The 19,143-nt window shown below is 33.4% G+C and overlaps 1 protein-coding gene across 7 annotated transcripts in view; it reads right to left on the bottom strand.

The window, feature by feature from the left end:
- FER (FER tyrosine kinase) overlaps nucleotides 1–19,143 on the bottom strand; it is a 457,408-nt gene that overhangs the window by 232,738 nt on the left and 205,527 nt on the right. For all 7 annotated transcript variants that reach the window (XM_073888931.1, XM_025866872.2, XM_073888926.1 and 4 more), the window contains 2 exons: nucleotides 17,909–18,001; nucleotides 5,261–5,464 (listed from right to left, as the gene is read on the bottom strand). In XM_073888931.1, the coding sequence (XP_073745032.1) occupies nucleotides 5,261–5,464; nucleotides 17,909–18,001 (297 nt within the window). The remainder of the gene's footprint in view (nucleotides 1–5,260; nucleotides 5,465–17,908; nucleotides 18,002–19,143) is intronic.

The following is a 19,143-nucleotide window of genomic DNA, read 5'->3' as shown; positions in this document are numbered from 1 at the left end:
ACACGATTATGTATCATGTAATATGTCATTAAAATAAAAGTATGAACAAAAATATGATATAACTCAAATTTTATAAATTATATAGATGCCTATAATTAGAATATATCAAAAAAAATCTCAAAGAATATACACTGAACGCAGAAGATGGTGTTAGGAAAACATTTGCTACATCTAGAATTTGTTTCTGAGTTATCACTGTGCTACTTAAGAATCAATCAGGCATATGGATGAAAAACAAAAAAACAGAATCAGATTTTGTTTCTATACACACTTCCAGAGTACTGTTATTATACAAAGAAGTTAGACAGGGCAGAATACACACATAAAAATGAGAAGGGGATTCAATGAATGTATAATCTGAAATAATATGCCTGAGTAGATCCCCTGAAAAAGAACTGAGAACAAGCAGGCTTAAGGAAAAGCAAGCAAGCAAGCAAGCAAGATAGATTTCGGAAAGCAGCAGCTGAGATGAATAAGCTAAACAAAAAACAAAAGGCTAAAAAAACATTCCTTTTTTTGGTAAAATACCTAAAAATGAAAATATAAAACATAAGCTCTAGCTTTCTCAAATAAAAATGGCACATGGAATACTTAAAGTAACTCATTAAACCAGTACACAGGAAAGATTGTTGGAGAGTTTGGGAAATATGGTTTCAGTATGTCTTTTCCTAGTTAACTTTTACTCATTCTTCAGATGTCTCAAACTTAACTTCCTTAAGTTTGCCAGTTAAAAGCTTTTATAGCAATGTGTATCTACAGCTTTGTAATTATTACTTTACGGTTTATAATTATATATAACATGTGTGATTTATGAGTGACCGCGAGCCTCCCTCCTAGACTATAAGCTCCACCATTATATCCCTGGGCCTTAAAAGTACTCAATCAGTATTTCCTGGAAATTAATATTAATGAGGTTTTGGAAAGGCTTTGTTTAACTGTTAAAGAAGAAAGTCTCCTAAGTCTTTAATCATGTGTCAGGGACACAGAAAATGATAACTTATGACAGTTTATTTTGACTTTAAGTTATTTATTGCCTTCTCTTGGGTCCTTGAAGGATAGGAGTAGAGTGATTAAAATAACTCTAAATATACAACAATAAGGCACAAACTTGGAATCAACTGTCATTCAAACAAGTCTGGGATTTACTCGCTTTCACTCAGTCTTCCTTAAGACCCATGGCATGAATTTAAAAATACATGTAGTTCAAAGAGCCTAGAGATTGTGACAACAACAGAACAAAGTAAACCTGTCTGGTACATGCAGAGACTAAATCTACCAGCTCGAAGTGGAACTTAACACATAATAGACATCCAATAAACACCTGTTGAGTGAATCAGTGATTTAATACATTGAGCTACCCAATTTCACAGAGTAATTACAACCTCCACTTTGGGGTTATTTTTGTTTTATTGACTCATATCCCTGGGCCTTACACATTACTCACTCAATTAGTATTTCCTGAATAAATGGATGAAGAAATAAAAGATGATGATATGCCATTATATAGAGGATTTTTTTGTTTTATTTTAAAATATTTATTATTATGTTGTTATTTTTAATTCATCACCATATGTTATTTCAAATTTTCTTGGCTCCATCATCCCTAATTCTGCATCTTTAATATTTCTCTGTTCATGAATTCTACCAATGTCTCACCTACTAGGTTTTAAGTTCACTGACAAGTAGGCCATACATTTTTTAGTTTCATCTCCTTACAGTGAATAACATGGTACTTTGCAAAAAAATGGGTTTTTAGCAAATGCCTGTCATATAAATAAATTAGAGAAATATAACTGGGCACTTTCCCATTAATATTGAGATCTTTCTGGAGTACTTCTGTCTTACTACATGTATTTTTGTTTTATCATACACAAAAATACATTTACTTATCAAATGGAACAATGCTATGTGAATCTCTATGAAAATCTATCAACATTTACGACACAAAATAAACAGTTTCAGGAACAAACTCTAAATATGTTTAGGTACAAACTCTGTTACATCAAACACCCTACCCAGGCTGGTAACTATGGAACAGGTCGGTGACTAACACTAGAATTACACTGAGATTCAGATGTTCCTAGATATGCTTAATATTATCTGGCTTTATGAAATTAATATATTTAGTGTCCAATAAAAAGTATAACCCTTCTTGCTTGAAGAGTTAAGATAAAAGATAGATATTCTCTGCTAAAATAGTAAAAAATTTAAAAACTGAAAGTATCTGTGTCCATCTTGATCATTCATAATGTTCACATAATGTTCACAGCATGCAGAGTTTCACCACATGTTAAAAAGTAACTGTGTGATGCATACAAAACAAAACCCAGCTTCAAAATAATTACCATCCTACACTGTAGTTGACAGAGACAATGTTGCTAAATACCATTATTTGTGATTGATGAATACCTCAAACTTAAATATATAAATTCTAAAACAACACCTTCATTATTACTTAAATTTCACAAATAAATCTCATGGAGACCAAAAGATATTTTTTAAATTAACTTTTCGAATTACATGGATATTTCTTACAAAATACATTTGTATTTTTTCTCAGATAAACTCATCAAACAATGGTAAAAATGCTTAATATTTGCATAGCACTTTACACCTTACAAAACATGTACTTATTGATTTGATTCCCACAATAATGATACAGGCTGTTAACTCCATTACTTTCCAAACCACAGACCTTCTAAAGTGCAGAACTGGGATAGAATCCCAAGTCTTACGATAACAAGTTCAGTGCTTTTTTCATGTTATTTGGTATTTTTCTCATTTTCTAAAATCTCAACTTTCTTTATGTCTTCCCCTCTTAGGACACCTATCCCCTCATTTATGTAGAGCCTTTATAATCTACTATTAGATTATAAACTCCTTGATTGGACTATAATAGGCAACCATTAAATATCTGATAATGAATTCCCCCATTTATTGGCCCCTTTCAAGCAACATGCATATGAGGAAGGAAATGGTTTAATTTTAGCTCACAGAATATCTACCCACACAAAATGAAAAAGAATAAAAAACTCTCCCAAAAGTCTAGATCATATCAAAACTCCTCTTTTCTACTGATTGAAGAACCCAACATTATATATAGTAAGAATTAACTAAATAAAATTAGGCAGTGGAAAACCTGAGACATTCACAGAAATACAAGCACTCTCATCCTAAACAGAGATCTTTGCAAAATTTCAATGACAGAAAGAAGCTGACTAAAATCTTCAAATGTGAACCTGCAACAATGTCTTATTTTCAGGATATATTATGCTGTTCATTTTAGTCACTTAAAACAAAGTGAAAATATTAAAGACAACTGGTAATTTGCAAATAAACCCTTTCCTTTTTGTTTCTAAGAATACTAATTTAAATTCCTACAGTTACATTTTAAACTATAAGTGGTAATAGGGAAATATTTCAGTCTTATTTAATGTATGACATATTTTTAAAATAGTAACTTTCAGAGCTTAGAAAATAGAGGGAGACATTCACATAAATTTTAGTTTATACTTTACCTATGACCTTTCCTTCTACACTTCGCATACCGTTTTATAAATATTGCTAGCACGGTCACAGGTTGGAACAGGGAATTTGTCTACATCCATAACTTAAAGGCACATACAAATTATAAAAGAGTTTGCCAAGGAAATAAGGAATGACATATTACTAGAAACAGCAGGTTGGATGTACGAACATAGGAAAATATGATTTTGAAGTTGAGGTCTGAATACCACACAAAATTAACAAGGCTATGAAAATTATAATACAAACCTTAATGGATTTATTCCTTTTAACCCATCTGAATGGCATCTATTTTCATTTAAATATAATTTCTAGATGTGAATATATGAAATGCCACTGTATACTGTGAAATGGTTACTTTCATGGTATGTGAATTTCACCTCAGAATTATAGATATATATACATTAATACATACATATCTACCTAAAACCCTCTGACCTTTATCTAATGATAATGGTTCAATCTTTTTGTAAGATAATTAGTATCATTCCAGTGCCTGGACATAAAATGAAATCTTAGACAGCCAGCTTGAAAATGCACACTACTTGAAATGCTGGAGTAAAAAATGACAAATAGAGGCCTTCATATACCAAAATTACTAAAAATTTCTCCGTGGGTAAAGTTAAACAAAATTTTGAGATTGCTCTTCATCTGTTCAATGCTTAATCAAAAATATAACAAACTTAAGTAGTTTAGCAGTACTTAAAGTTCAATAAATAAATTAGTATTAGAAGAAACAATGTGAATAAATCAGTTTAAACATTTTTCATCTATCTCTATTATTGTTTATTAATGCCAATAACCTAAATTAATAATACAGCTAATTCAAACTATCATTGTCCCATTTATTAAGGAATTTCATTATCCCTATTTAATAACATATTTCTTAAAAATCTCTCATGATACATTTTTTTTAATTTATTTATTTATTTGAGAGAGTGAGCGAGAGAGAGCACAATCTGGGGGAGGGTCTACGTAGAGGAAGAGGGAGGAACAGGCTCCCCACTGAGCAGGGAGCCCGATGCAGGACTTGATCCCAGGACCTCAGGATCATGACCTGAGCTGAAGGCAGACACTTGACTGACTGAGCCACCTAGGTGCCCCTCTCATGGCACATTTTTGACAGCAATTTCAAGGGTCAATTTCAGGAGCATGAGAGGAAAAATTGTGATAATCGTATTTTTAGTTTTTAATTTAAAATAGCTTTAATGTTCAAGTTTAACTTAAAATATTTTAAATGTTTAACTTAAAATATTTTAAATGTTTGGAGCACTGGGTGGCTCTGTCAGTTAAGCTTTGGACTCTTGATTTTGGGTTAGGTCATGATCTCAGGGTTGTGAGATGAAGCCCTACATCGGACTCTGTGCTCAGCTCGGAGTTTGCTTGAGATTCTCTCCCTTCCTCTCCCTCTGCCCCTCCCCCTGCTTGTGCTCTCTAAATAAATAAATAAAATCTTTAAAAATATGTATATTTTAAATGTTTATACATTTAAATTTAATTTAAATTTATAACAACTATTTTTAATTTATAATACCTTAAAATACATATGTCCTTAATAAGATCAGCATTTTAGTGAATTTTGACACACTGTATTGAGGGAATTCAGAAAAAAGTAAAATTAAGTACTAAGCATAAAATGTTATGGGCATTTATCACAAACTATTCATTATTTTACTATAATTATAGCATAATGAATGACATCAAAATATACATGTAAACTAAATTGGAAACGTACATCAACAAATTGTATGATAAAGTGTCTCCTTTGTCCATCAGAATATACAGAAAGGACATATTCACCAGGTTTCCCATGACTCTCTCGCACCAAGAAGTCTCCTTGTTGTTTTAATAGATCTTGCGCTTCTATTCTGGGAATTGCTCCATGGTACCAGTCCTGTTCTGCCAGGGGCTTCTCACTTATAGGGATCGTATCAGAGAACTTGAGCAAACATTGAGAAAAAATAAATAAATAGTAAATTAGAGAAAATAGGAATTCTTCCTGATAAAATTGATAGCAATTATAAATACTTCTTATATACGTTCCTCTTTTTAATCGACAATTAAAAGTTTCACGATGAATCTGAATTTTTCACAATTTTTAAAGAAAATATCTCTTGGAACACTGGTGCTGAAGTTTAGCTCAAATACATATCTTTCAATACTCTGAGTTTATTTGTTTCTTCTATCTATCATACATAGATGCACACAATATTAGCATTCAGTGTTAGAATTTATAGTCTTATTCACCATATTATAAAATAAATCCACATATTTAAAATTTACCAACCAGAGAATTATGATAAAAGGGGGTATTATCAGAGAAATTTGTCACAAAACAATTTCATTTTTATTCAAATTAAAAGTTAATTATTTTTATGGAATAAACTTTAAATGACACAGTCTGTAGACTGCCCATGTCATATGTTCCAGAAGCAATATTGAAGGTATCATTTGATGCTACCTTGCTGCTGTGCCTTCCCATTCTTACCCTCATTCCCCTGACTGCCTTAGCCATTATCACTGCCACATGGCTGGTCCTGATCCTGAAGAGCAATGGCCAATAAAGCCGTAGGAGAAATAGCAGCACTGGAAATCACCAACACAAAATTATAAAAAAGTAGCAAAAACAGTAGCAAAATAAGCCAGGATTATGGCAGGAAAAGCAGATCATCTGTTATTTTAGGATACCACATGCTAATATCAATTAACAGATAACTAAGGAGTGAATTAGATGTCCTTGAAATGTTTCTAATTGATAATAGATGGAAGCACATTTTCTAGTTACAAGTAAAAAGTGTGTTTGTTTTTATCATCCAAAGAACTAAATTGCCCCAGATGGTTAAGAGTACTATATGGGTAAGGTACGATAATGTGCACTAACTCTTAAGATACTTAGAATACAATATGCACAATGTCTCATGAAAAAGAAATTTATAAATTGGAGAAATTAGAATTAATAATAAATGAAAGGCAAATATTCACACATACGGTATCGCAGAATGATGTTATAAACTCTCTATAGGGAAAAAGTATGATATCTTTGCGGTAAATGAGAACTAGTTCTGATGATAGCCTTCATTGTTTTGTACCAAGGAAGAAGCCCAAAACTTATAAGTCAAAGTTCCATTTTACATTATCCAAAACCTATCCTATTGATTTAAAAAAAGAAACTTGAAAAGTCCCAAATGGACTTCAAAGAAGAGCTCACATTTTGGTTTCTACTTCTTCCACTTACGATACACTTAATTACTTAAATATATACATGGTGTGACTTACACAGAAATTTTTTGTAAGCTAAATAAGGCTTCTCTTTTAGTACAAATTATGATAAATATAATACTTCAAAAACATTTTAATCAGTGTTTCCAAAAATAGATTTAAAGAACAAATTATACAGAGAACCAGCCACAAGTATGAGGTAAAAACAAATGCATAATGCACACAAAATTAAATTTTTGCATATACTGATACTAATAGTTCATAACTCTTAAAATAGGCAGTCAAAATTATTAAATATATCTTTTCCAAAATTTTATCACAGTGTATCTCAGTATAACACCAAATTTTTTACTATAATAGAAATATTTCCAAGCGTTTCCAATGGCAAAAGTGTTTTTTTTTCCTCAGAAAAATAAGAAATTCAACGTCACCTCCTTGCAAAGAACTTGTTTTCATCATTATCTTTCAAGAAGGTCTACATAGTAGAAAGGCATCACAAAGAAGGATGTCATGTGCTTGATTTCTTGTCCTATTCAACCTACCCTCCCAAATGTTGATTTATTTAGAACAGTAAAATGCAGAGCCTGGAGAACTCATTAAGTCAGAAGGGCATTTGAAGTACAAAAGCTCAGCTAACACTGAGAAATTCATTTAAGGATTTGAATGTGAAGAATCTGTTTGGGGGAAAAATTATCCCTTTGAAAGAACATCTGTATTTGTTTATTTGTTTGCTTAAAAAAGAAGTGAATGGGGGCGCCTGGGTGGCTCAGTCGTTAAGCATCTGCCTTCGGCTCAGGTCATGATCTCAGGGTCCTGGGATCGAGTCCCGCATCGGGCTCCTTGCTCCGCAGGAAGCCTGCTTCTCCCTCTCCCACTCCCCCTGCTTGTGTTCCTGCTCTCGCTGTCTCTCTCTCTCTCTGTCAAATAAATAAATAAAATCTTTAAAAAAAAAAAAAAAAGGAAGTGAATGGGAAGGAACTTACATTACTATATCACAGGGATTACACACCAGTACTTTGGATTTATTAGTTTCTTTGAAATAGAGATCTGATACTGTTATTAAGTATAAGCTGGGGGTACCCAGGTGGCTCAATCGGTTAAGCATCCGAATCTCGATTTCGGCTCAGGTCACGATCTCAGGGTTGTGAGATCGAGCCTGGTTGTGGGGCTCTGCACTTAGTGCAAGTCCGCTTGTCCCTCTCCCTCTGCTTCTCGCTCCCTGCCCCCGCACCATGTCCCCTGAGCATGTGTGCGCACTCTCTCTCTCAAATAAATAATGATCTTTAAGAAAAAAAGGGTAAGCTGAACAGTTTGTGAGTGTATGCGTGAGTACATGTGTGTGCCTACACATACATAGGGAAAGGCCCTACATATGCCCGGTCTGGGTCTATCAGGTTTTACAGGGACTTCTCTGTAAGCATTGGAAGGAACGTTTTTATTAACATGATTTCAATTAAATTCCAACACAATTCTGCAAGCTTGTTAGTAATAGAATGTAGAATGCATCAGCAACAAAATCCAACATCCCAAAAGCCATCATAATTACATGAAAAAGGAAATGAAGCTTTTTACTTCAAATATCATATCTTTCTAATCCTCAGTAGGAAAAGATTTTTCCTTGTCAGTAAGTTATCTAAGATTTTTGCCCAAGATATGGGGGGGGGGGTGGTTCCTTTTTTGAAGTTATAGTTAATCTAACACAGTTAATTAGTTATATTTAATAAGACAAGCTTTCCTGATTGGGCTAGCTGTTTAGTTATTTTCCCTGGGCCTTATTCTTAAAGAACATTCCAGTAAAAACATATTGGGCCTAGTGAAATAAAAAGATTCATTTAAGTGAAGAGGCAATGAGGAGTCAGTACTAGAAAATGAAAATATTTTTGGGGGGAGAGGGGAGAATAAGGGCCTATTTTTTTCCTTAACCTATTCAGCCTAATTTCCAAGTATGTAATGAAAATCGGTATGGCTTTACTTATTTCTTCAAAGATTGTATTTATTTATTTATCTGAGAGAAAGAGTGCACACACTCAAGTGGAGGAAGGGGCAGAGGGGAAGGGAGAGACAGAATCTGAAGCAGACTCTGTGCTGAAAGTGGAACCCAAGGTGGGGCTCCATCTTACAACCCTGAGATCATGACTTGAGCTGAAACCAAGAGTCAGAAGCTTAACCTACTGAGCCACCGAGGGGCCCCAAATTGTATGCCTTCATTGCAAACATTTCAGGGAAAGAGGAGCTCCTTTTTGAGAGGCCAACAAAAATGTTAAAAAAAAAAATCAGGGCAGCCATCAAAAGGAATGAAATCCTGCCGTTTGCAACGACGTGGATGGAACTGGAGGGTATTATGCTGAGCGAAATAAGTCCATGAGAGAAAGACATGTATTATATGACCTCACTGATATGAGGAATTCTTAATCTCAGGAAACAAACTGAGGGTTGCTGGAGTGGTGGGCAGTGGGAAGGATGGGGTGGCTGGGTGATAGACATTGGGGAGGGTATGTGTTATGGTGAGCGCTGTGAATTGTGCAAGACTGTTGAATCACAGATCTGTACCTCTGAAACAAATAATGCAATATATGTTAAGAAAAAAAAAAAGAAGAAGAAGATAGCAGGAGGGGAAGAATGAAGGTTGGGAAATCAGAGGGGAGAAGAACCATGAGAGACTATGGACTCTGAAAAACAAACTGAGGGTTCTAGAGGGGCGGGGGATGGGAGGATGGGTTAGCCTGGTGATGGGTATTAAAGAGGGCACATTCTGCATGGAGCACTGGGTGTTATATGCAAACAATGAATCATGGAACACTACATCAAAAACTAAAAAAAAAAAAATAATCAGGGGCACCCGGCTGTCTCAGTCGGTTGAGCATGAGACTCTTGATCTCAGGGTTATAGATTCAAGCCCCACATCAGATATAGAGATTACTTAAAAAAATAAAATCTTGGGGCACCTGGGCAGCTCAGCAGGTTGAGCATCTGATTCTTGATTTTGGCTTAGGTCATGATCTCAGGGTCCTGGGATTGAGCCCCACCTTGGGCTGTGTGCTCAGCATGAAGTCTACTTGAGATTCTCTCTTTCCCTCTCTCTCCTCCTACTTCCTGCTCATGTACACTCTCCCTCTAAAATAAATAAATAAAATCTTTAAAAATAATAATAATAAAATAAAATCTTAAAAAAAATCAAACTCTGTATTCTACTAAAATCAGGCACCCAAATAAGAAACGACTAAAAAAAAAAATTAAAATAAAACAGCATGGAAAACATATAAATAAGCCTCTCAAGGAGCTTGAACAAGCTAAATAAAACTTCACCACAAATATAAAAATTTTTAATAACCATTGACATTTAATTCTCTTTTCTATTCTTATATAAATTTAGTTATTAATTTAATAATCTAAGTAAAGAATTATTTCAAATCTAGTTTAATGTTATACTGTGGAGAGAATAAATAATTCAGGATTATAAACATTTCTAAAAAATTCCATAAAGACCCCTTTAGTTTTAAAGCTATATATCACTGGAAAATTTTAGAATAGGAATCAAACGTCATGCAATCATAAGAGAATCACTTACTTGCAAAAGGTTGGAATAGGTCTATTGAATAGGAATCTGGCTGGTGGTAGTAAAAGCTATTTTCAGTGAAAGGAAAATGTAACCATAGGTAGAAAGCATATTTTATACCATTTAGAGTTTGATAGCTGAACAAATGCTTAACGTAAAATGAGAACATGAATAATAATGTTCTTCCTGCTACATTTTTCCAAATTTCTAAATAACTACTTTTTGAATTTCTGGAATGAGTTATATCTTAAAACAATGAAATATAAAAACTATTCTTGATATTTGATCTTCATGATCATTGCCTCATGCTAGACAAACAGGATGTCAATTAATTAGAGCAGTGTCCGGTCTTTAAGAGGCACTAAGGCCTATCTGCAGTTCTACAAATTCTAATGTTTTTAGCAATAAAGTAGAATTGATCATTTTTTTCATGTACTGATATCTTTTACCAAAACAAAGATACTTCACCTACTGTTTATTTTCCACAATGAAACTAGCAACAAAACTCTTATTTATAAATTTCTTGATTAACAACTTGTACTTTTTGAGAATCTGAGTTTGTTTGTCTTTAGCCAATAATATAATGGTTGTCCAGCATAATAACTGGTCAGAATTACATGTTGATCAGAGATTTGCATTCTCATACAATTCTTTCCAAAACTTTACCTAAAAAGATAGACAAGTAAGCCAAACTCAAATATTACTTTACTTCCACAACTTCCCATTTTCTTGACTGCCTTTTTGTACACCTTCTTGGATCTCTCATAAGAGACACTATCCCTAGCAAACTGTATTTTCTTAAAGGTCTTTTGTTTTTGGTTTAATGCCTCTGCTTCTTCCAATACCTTCTGATTTCCTCTGGCTTTGCTTTTTTTTTTTTTTTTCTTGCTTCTTTAGTTCCCTTACTCTTCTCTTTATTAGTAGTAATTTTCTTTTTTCACTTTATTATTTTTATTCATTTAATTTTTTCAACTGTACTTGTGACCATTCATCCTCTCTCATCTGATCATTTCACTGCATATTTTCTACAGTTTTATTTTTTCAGTAGCAAATATTCTTTCCTTAAGCACATACAATATTATTTATAAAATGTGCCACAATATCAATAATAACACATTTTAGTCAACTAACTATATTCAGTGCTAATTTCATGTTAGACATATCAACTAAAACTATTACCAGATCATTCTAAGGAGTCATAGCTCAATAAATTTAAACATTTATCAGTAAGTTGAGATTTCTGGTGAAGAATACAGTATCAGTGGACATAATCAGATCATTTGTTTTAAGCATTTGATCAAACATGTAAAAGAATAGATGTGCTCTCTATATATTAAAATTATAGGTTACAGAAAATAAATCCAATAAGCCTTTCTTAAAAATTATGTGTGATAATGCTAATGATTCAAAGCTAGCAATTCTGAGAATAATATTTAGTTTTCCTAAACATGACTAACTAGGCAGGAGAATCCAGTGTATGTATGAAAGTGAGATGATGCAAGAATTTTTATTTTTATTTTACCATATTTCTCATTTTTCTACATCTTAGTGTCTGGGGAGTGGGAATGGCTAGAAGGAGGGGAGGTAAGTTAAAACCTTAGGAGTAAAGAAAGACAACTAAGCTATAAAATATATAGTATTTAACCTGAATTTAACAACACGCCTTGTTAAAGGAAGCACAAGGTTGCTCTGCTAGGCTTGAAGGAGAACACTAAAACCTACAAGCAGTATATGATGTTATTCATGAAAAGAACTATACTTCCCTATGCCAATGGTGGAAGCCAAGCATTATAATACTAACATTACAATGATGTACAACTTAAACAAAACTGAATTACAATTTTCTAATTTTCTAAAAAGAAGCAAGCCAGCAAATCTTATTTACAATAAGATTATATATTATTCTATATAATGGAAGCATTTCTTTATCGTCTAATATTTTTATTTTCTAAATTCTAGTACAAAGTAATTTTAAAACTGAAATAACATATATGCCAACACGGTATAGAAAAATATGAATTTTAAGGAAGCAAGAGTTGAGTAATTTTTTAAGTAGGCTCCATGCCCAGCATGGAGCCCAACATGGGGCTCAGACTCACGACCCTGAGATCAAGAGTCGGATGCTTAACCGACTGAGCCACCCAGGTGCCCCAAGGGTTGAATAATTTAATAATTCTTCTGAGGTCTTAAGAACAATTATTCGGACCAAGATGTGCTTTATTCTGGTTTTAAAGAACATTTTTCCAAAGAGTACTACTATTAGAAAGGTGTTATTGTTCCATAGAGCAGTGATACAAGTAGCACTCACAAGGGGATGGAACAAGTTGTTTGCTCAACCACTTACTATAGAAATTCTGCAGTAAAAGATGGCTCTGAGAAAGGGAAGTATTCTTGATATGACTAGAAGAGATCTCATTAAATAGAATGTGGCTTGAAAAACTTTCAATGGAAATGGATACACATGATTACCAGTAGGCTTCCAGATTATGCAATTAATCCTAACACCTCCAGCCCTGACTTCAGAAGCAGTCTCTGCAAAATAGTTCTAAAGCAAAATTACAACCTCCTGTAGCACGGGAAGATGCTGAATATGGAGTAGTTCACAGAGCCCAGAGGTACTAGTGAAAGGTTATTTAAGGCTTTTAGTACACTGAGAAAAAGAACACATTCTTGGAGCTGTTAAAACATATTAAAGAACTACTCAGATCATAACAATAAATATTAAACATCAACCATCAGATGCCATGTTGGATTAAAGCCAAATTCATGAATCATCTAATTATCTTACATTCTCCCTTCCATCAAGACTGTTGATTGAAGTATTCCATGAGACTGTCTTCAAATAAGCTCTACATTTAAGCCACACTATTGAAAATATTGAAATAAATAGCTATGACAAGCCCAATAGGAATAATATTAAGATTAATTCTAGTTTCATTTCCCTATGTATAATGCAATTAATTGCCTTATTTTATTTAAAATTATGCTTTGAAGTTCCAATTTTTATATGTTCATTTGAATGAAGAAACAGTGATATCATAGTTGTTGCCTTTTTAAGATTTTAAATTAATATGCTTCCACATACAAAAGAATGGATCTGGACCTCTGCCATGCACCATATACAAAAATTAATAATGGATCAAAGGCCTACATGTATAAGTTAAAACTATAAAACATTCAGAAGGAAATAAAGGTGAAAATTTGTATGATCTTGGATTAGATGATGGTTTTTTAGCTATGACACCAAAAACATGGGCCATCAAACACAAACAGATAAACTGGACTTTGTCAAAAACTTCTGTCAAATGACATTATCAAGAAAGTGAAAAGACAGTCCATAAAATGAGAAAAAAAAAAACATTTGCAAAGTATATATCTGTTAAGGGGCTTGTATCCAAAAAATATAAAGAACTCTTATAACTCAAGAATTAAAAAGCAACCCAATTAAAAAGTGTTCAAAGAAAAGGAACAGTCATATCTCAAAGAACATATACAAGTGGCTAATAAGTACATGAAAAGATGCTCAACATCAGTAGTCATTAGGAATACGCAAATAAAAGATACATCATTTCACATCCACTAGTAATATAATTTTAAAAAACAGAAAATAATAAGCACTGATGACATTGTAAAGAAATTAGAATATTCATATACTGCTAGTGGAAATGTAAAACAGGGAAACCACTGTGGAAAAATGTTTGGCAGTTCCTCAAAAACTTAAACACAGAATCACCATATAACCCAGCAATTCCCAGGTATCTAACAGAGAGCATTGAAAATGCATGTTCACGTAAAAACTTGTATATCAATGTTCACAGTAGCACTATTCATAATAGCCAAAAAGTGGAAACATCCCGAATGGCCATCAGCTGATGAATGGGTAGACAATATGTGATAAATTCATAGATGGAACATTATTCAGTCATAAAAAGAAATGAAGTATGTCACATGCTACAACATAGATGAACCTTGAAAGCATTATACTAATTGGAAAAAATTAGACACAAAAGGTCACATATTATATGATTCTATTTATGTGAAATGTCCAGAATAGGCAAATCCTTAGGGATCAAAAGTGCGTTAGTGACTGCCACAAAATGGGAAAAGGAGGGAATTGAGACTAACTACTACTAGGTATGGAGTATCTTATTAGGGAGACTGAAATGTTCTGGAAGCAGACGGTAGAGATGGTATACCAAAACCCACTAAGTGTACAATTTAAAATGGTGAGTTTCATGTTACATGAGGTATATCACCATAAAATATTTTATATATGCTTAACTATGCCATTTTGGCAAGTTTATTTTAAGTTTTTTTAATAGAGAAAAAAATTGTTTAGAATAATAAAAAAATTCTATTTTACATTTACCAAATTAGAATACTCTAAAAAATACTATATTGTGTCAGAAAAAATTTTAATTATGATTAAGCAGTCTCTACATTGTTATACTTCTTAGATTATCATACTTAACACCTGAAACCTTCACACTCACTATATAGTAAGACACAAGGCCTCAATTACCTGTATATCTGAGGGAGAAACCCTTTCTCCAAATAAGTAGGATACCAAATGATTTATAGGAAAAGTTGTGTACATTTATTCACAGTGAACAATAGTGTCATAAACCACAGACCACCTCAGTCTTTTTGGTTCATAAGATTTCTAAATAAATCAGGAAATACCAAGGAGCACTTAACTGATAGAAGTAATGATCTCCTTCAGCAGGAAGATAAAAATAGAGCAACTGGGCCTTGAGGAAGTAAACATTCTCTAGAATTCTCAATTACAGAGGGAACAATTTCTTAGAAGAAATGGGCATTTCATAGCTTCGACGACATTGATAATTTATGACAAATAGATCACAATGTATATTTGAACGAGGTACATGCTTTGCGGGAAAGGCACTTCAATTCATCTCAGCTAAAAGCAGTTTGTTAACACCAAACTTTTATCTATATCAGTCACTGTCAATTTGGTAAATTTACTTAAAAATAAAGTCCATTTTTAAATGGAGAAGATAACATGTAAATAACTTCAAATTTTAACAAGTTAAGATTTGTACTATTAATTCATTAAGATTGTGCATATTATACCTGACATAATTTTAGGATAGCCAACCATGTGTAACTTCATCATATTGTACTAATCGGATTTCTTTTGTTTCTATATGTAAATGAGCGTGTCTTTACATACATAAAGGAAAAAAACCCCCTCACCCTCTGATCAGCCCTGATTTATCAAAACAGGCTCCATTAGAGCCAAAAGCTGAAGTTCTCATAACTATGACCTTCAAAGTGATGTATGTGACATGAAGTCTCAGAACCACTGCAGCACTCCTAGACAGACACCTGTCTTGAGGGCACAAAATTCTTTTTTTTTTTTTTAAGATTTTATTTATTTATTTGAGAGAGAGAGCATGAGAGGGGGGAGGGTCAGAGGGAGAAGCAGACTCCCTGCTGAGCAGGGAGCCCGATGTGGGCCTCGATCCTGGGACTCCGGGATCATGACCTGAGCTGAAGGCAGTCGCTTAACCAACTGAGCCACCCAGGCGCCCGAGGGCACAAAATTCTTAAGGCATCCCAGGTTGTCAGGAAAACAAACATTGGGAGGGTTACCCCATTTCTACTATTATAATATTGTATTATTTTTCTGTCACTAGCTAACATTTGAAGCTCTAAATTCCACTCTCCTGATTTTACACCGAAGAATAAAGCTGAAGATAACCTTGAGTTTATAATAGGCCTTCGTTCTCAAGTATTTAAAAGAGTTGACTAAAGGAAAATTGGGCAGGGGAAGCACCTTTCATAAATCAGCTTACCGATAAACTGCTACTAGTTGCTGGCACAAAGACCTCTGACTAAGTGAAATAATGGTGAGTTTATGACAACTTAACAATGTCATCTGTTTCACCGACTTTTTCAATGCTAAATAATTTTATGAAGTGCTAACTGAGGTATGTGAACATTTCTTTTTAAGAACTGATTTTCTTGGGATGCCTGGGTAGCTCAGTTGGTTGAGCATCTGCCTTCGGCTCAGGTCATGATCCCAGGATCCTGGGATCAAGCCCCACCTTGGGCTCCCTGCTAGGCGGGGAGTCTGCTTCTCCCTCTGCCCCTCCCCCCTGCTCGTGATCTCTCTCTCTCTAATAAATAAATAAAATCTTTAAAAAAAAACTGATTTTCTTTTTTTTGAAGAACACACTTGAACATCTCCTTTCAAGAACATTTTTTCTTTTTTAAAAAACTTTTTAAATATTTCTTTTCAAGAACTCTTTTTCTTTTCTTCTAAGTCATCAAAACCTGTCCTCATAGTCTCTAGAATATATCATAGATTCCTAATCAAGCCTCCTATACTTTATTTTGAATGTCAAATGGTAATAAACCAAGTCCTATAAACTACTATTTATCTGTAAAGTTATAAATCATTACCTTAAGAAAACAAGATTAGGATAGGGCCTTAAAAGAGACTTACTCTACCGTGTAGTTTTTGCCTGAAATTATTTTTTTTGTATTTGCTATTTAATGCCAGGGGAGATGGTCTGCATTGCTTCACAGCCCCTCCCTATTGCCACAGAACACTTCTGGAGGTCGGAAGTGGTAATAGCAGCATCAAAGGCTAACACTGAGGTAGAAAATCTTTTATATGAAAATATAATTTTCTTCTTTTTTATTAATTAAAATATCTGATGCTTTGCCTCAATTGTGTATAGAAGAATGTTGCTTGAGTGGAATATATATGGGAACATGTGTTACATATTAAAAAGGAATTACAGCAAATAAATCTGAAATGTGAATGGACATTTAACTAATCTATGGTTAGGAAACACCTTGTTTTTCTAAATAAGACTAGGTCATGTTATTTTAAACAGCTGAACTTTTAAAGAATAAGAAATAACATTAGGATATTATTATGTAGAAACTCGGAAAGATTGGGGCAGAGCACATAATTATATTTGTAGTGAATATTGTTGTTTTGACCATCATTCATTATCATTCTAAAGCTCTGTTGTGCATGAGGGAGAGCTAGGAAAAAAAGTTTAACTTAGTCTTAAAGGTAATGAAGTAAGAAAAATACTTTAAAACTTTACTATATAGAGGGAAAAAGAATATACTTTATCTTGCTTGGCTATAGCTGCTGTTACTGGGGATTTGTAATATTTTGTGCAGCACCGTGACAATGCCAAACCCAAATTTCAAATAGACTTCAATTTAATAATTAAAATGTTCTCAAAAATATGAACACACATATAAACTGATACATTTTAAAAATACATACACAATAGTCCCTATTATAAAAATATGTTTCACTGGAAAAAAACCTTGTCTATGCTCTTCTAATAAAGCCTCAAAATAACTAAAATGTTTCCTATAATTATTTATATGTAGTACAGAAATTCCAGAATACAAGTTTATTTCTTTCCTCCCTTTATCAGCATTACATGGAATTTACTATATACATGTATGAACAGATTCATATGCACATAAAAATTATATTATGTACTTAGTTTTCTATTTGTAAGGACAAATTTACATATGATATTCATTGTTTATCAGAAAGAAGCTAGAAAATGATTATTTTCAGTAGCACATAGAGTTCATCCTACTTACTGTTGAAGAGCCCAGTGCCGATTTTGGAGACCTAATTATTCCAGCAATTGAATGACGAATTGACTCAAATTTGGATAGCCTCTCCTTTCTTTCCTGGAGAGATTAAGAAAGAAGACTTCAGCAATAGTAAACTAGTTTGTACACAGTTATGCTGGGCATTTAGGTATTTATCCACAGCTAATCACATATTCCAACTAAATAAAATGCAACCTTCCTGACATTGAAGATGACAAATAATCAAATGCATATAAACTCTATAGTATTTTGGTCTCTTAATAAATGTCTTGATTTGGGGGAAAAATAAGAAAGAAATAAAAATTCGTAAGATGAGAGAAAAGAAGAAATGCAAAGGAAATTCATGGGAAAGCAAGTATTAACATGCAGGAGAAAAAAAGAAAAGACACAAGCTATAAGGAACCAGTCTAACACAGATTCCAGATAGCACTGTAGTCGTGAGGGATTTTCAAGGAAAAAATAAGGAAAAATCAGGAGGAGAACTATACTGAACACATTTTTTTAAATAATGAATTCCACTTAAGTAGCTAGGAAACTTCCCAAAGATTCACATGATCATGATGACAATGATGACAACAATGCCACCAGAGGAAGACCACAAAAAAGTAAAATAAGGGGGTGGTGGTAGAACTCCACTAAGGAAAGTCAATCCAGATTGCCACTTGCTTTAGGATGTACATTTCCAAGTATCATATATCACAATCGAAGGAAACTTTTCCTTAAAATTTCATATCTTTAAATCCATTTAACAAATGCAAATGAAGGGCTAGGTAAGAGGGTAGAAACCAAGAGAAAGGAGAACAAAAATGAAACCTAGAATGCAATAAAGAAGGACGCGTGGGGATTTGTAATGGAAGCACTGGTCAGTTTTCCAATAATGACTACATTTCAACTGTTCAGCAGCAGCAGACAAAAGAACTCGAGATCCTATTGCCACGTGCTGTATTTCCATATGTCTTCCCACAGTAGTGATGCTCAATTTTACTTATCAGTGGAAAATAGGTAAAGCAGGCCACAGATAACATCATTTGTTTCCGTTCTCTCTAATATGTAGGGTATGTGTCTCTCTTCAGTAAATGCAGACATTTTTAGCTATATGCTCTCTGAAAAACACTGTAGTTTCAGAAATTCAACTTCTGTCTCTCCAATTGCCTACTCCCACTTTATCTACTTTTCATTCTAATGGTTGCAGTAGTAATATTCTTATCATTCTACAAACA

The sequence above is a fragment of the Callorhinus ursinus genome, unplaced genomic scaffold (assembly GCF_003265705.2).
Source record: "Callorhinus ursinus isolate GAN/ISIS: 27379988/994484 unplaced genomic scaffold, GSC_fseal_2.0 scaffold3, whole genome shotgun sequence".
NCBI lineage: Eukaryota > Metazoa > Chordata > Mammalia > Carnivora > Otariidae > Callorhinus > Callorhinus ursinus.
This window is presented reverse-complemented; position numbering and strand designations above follow the sequence as displayed.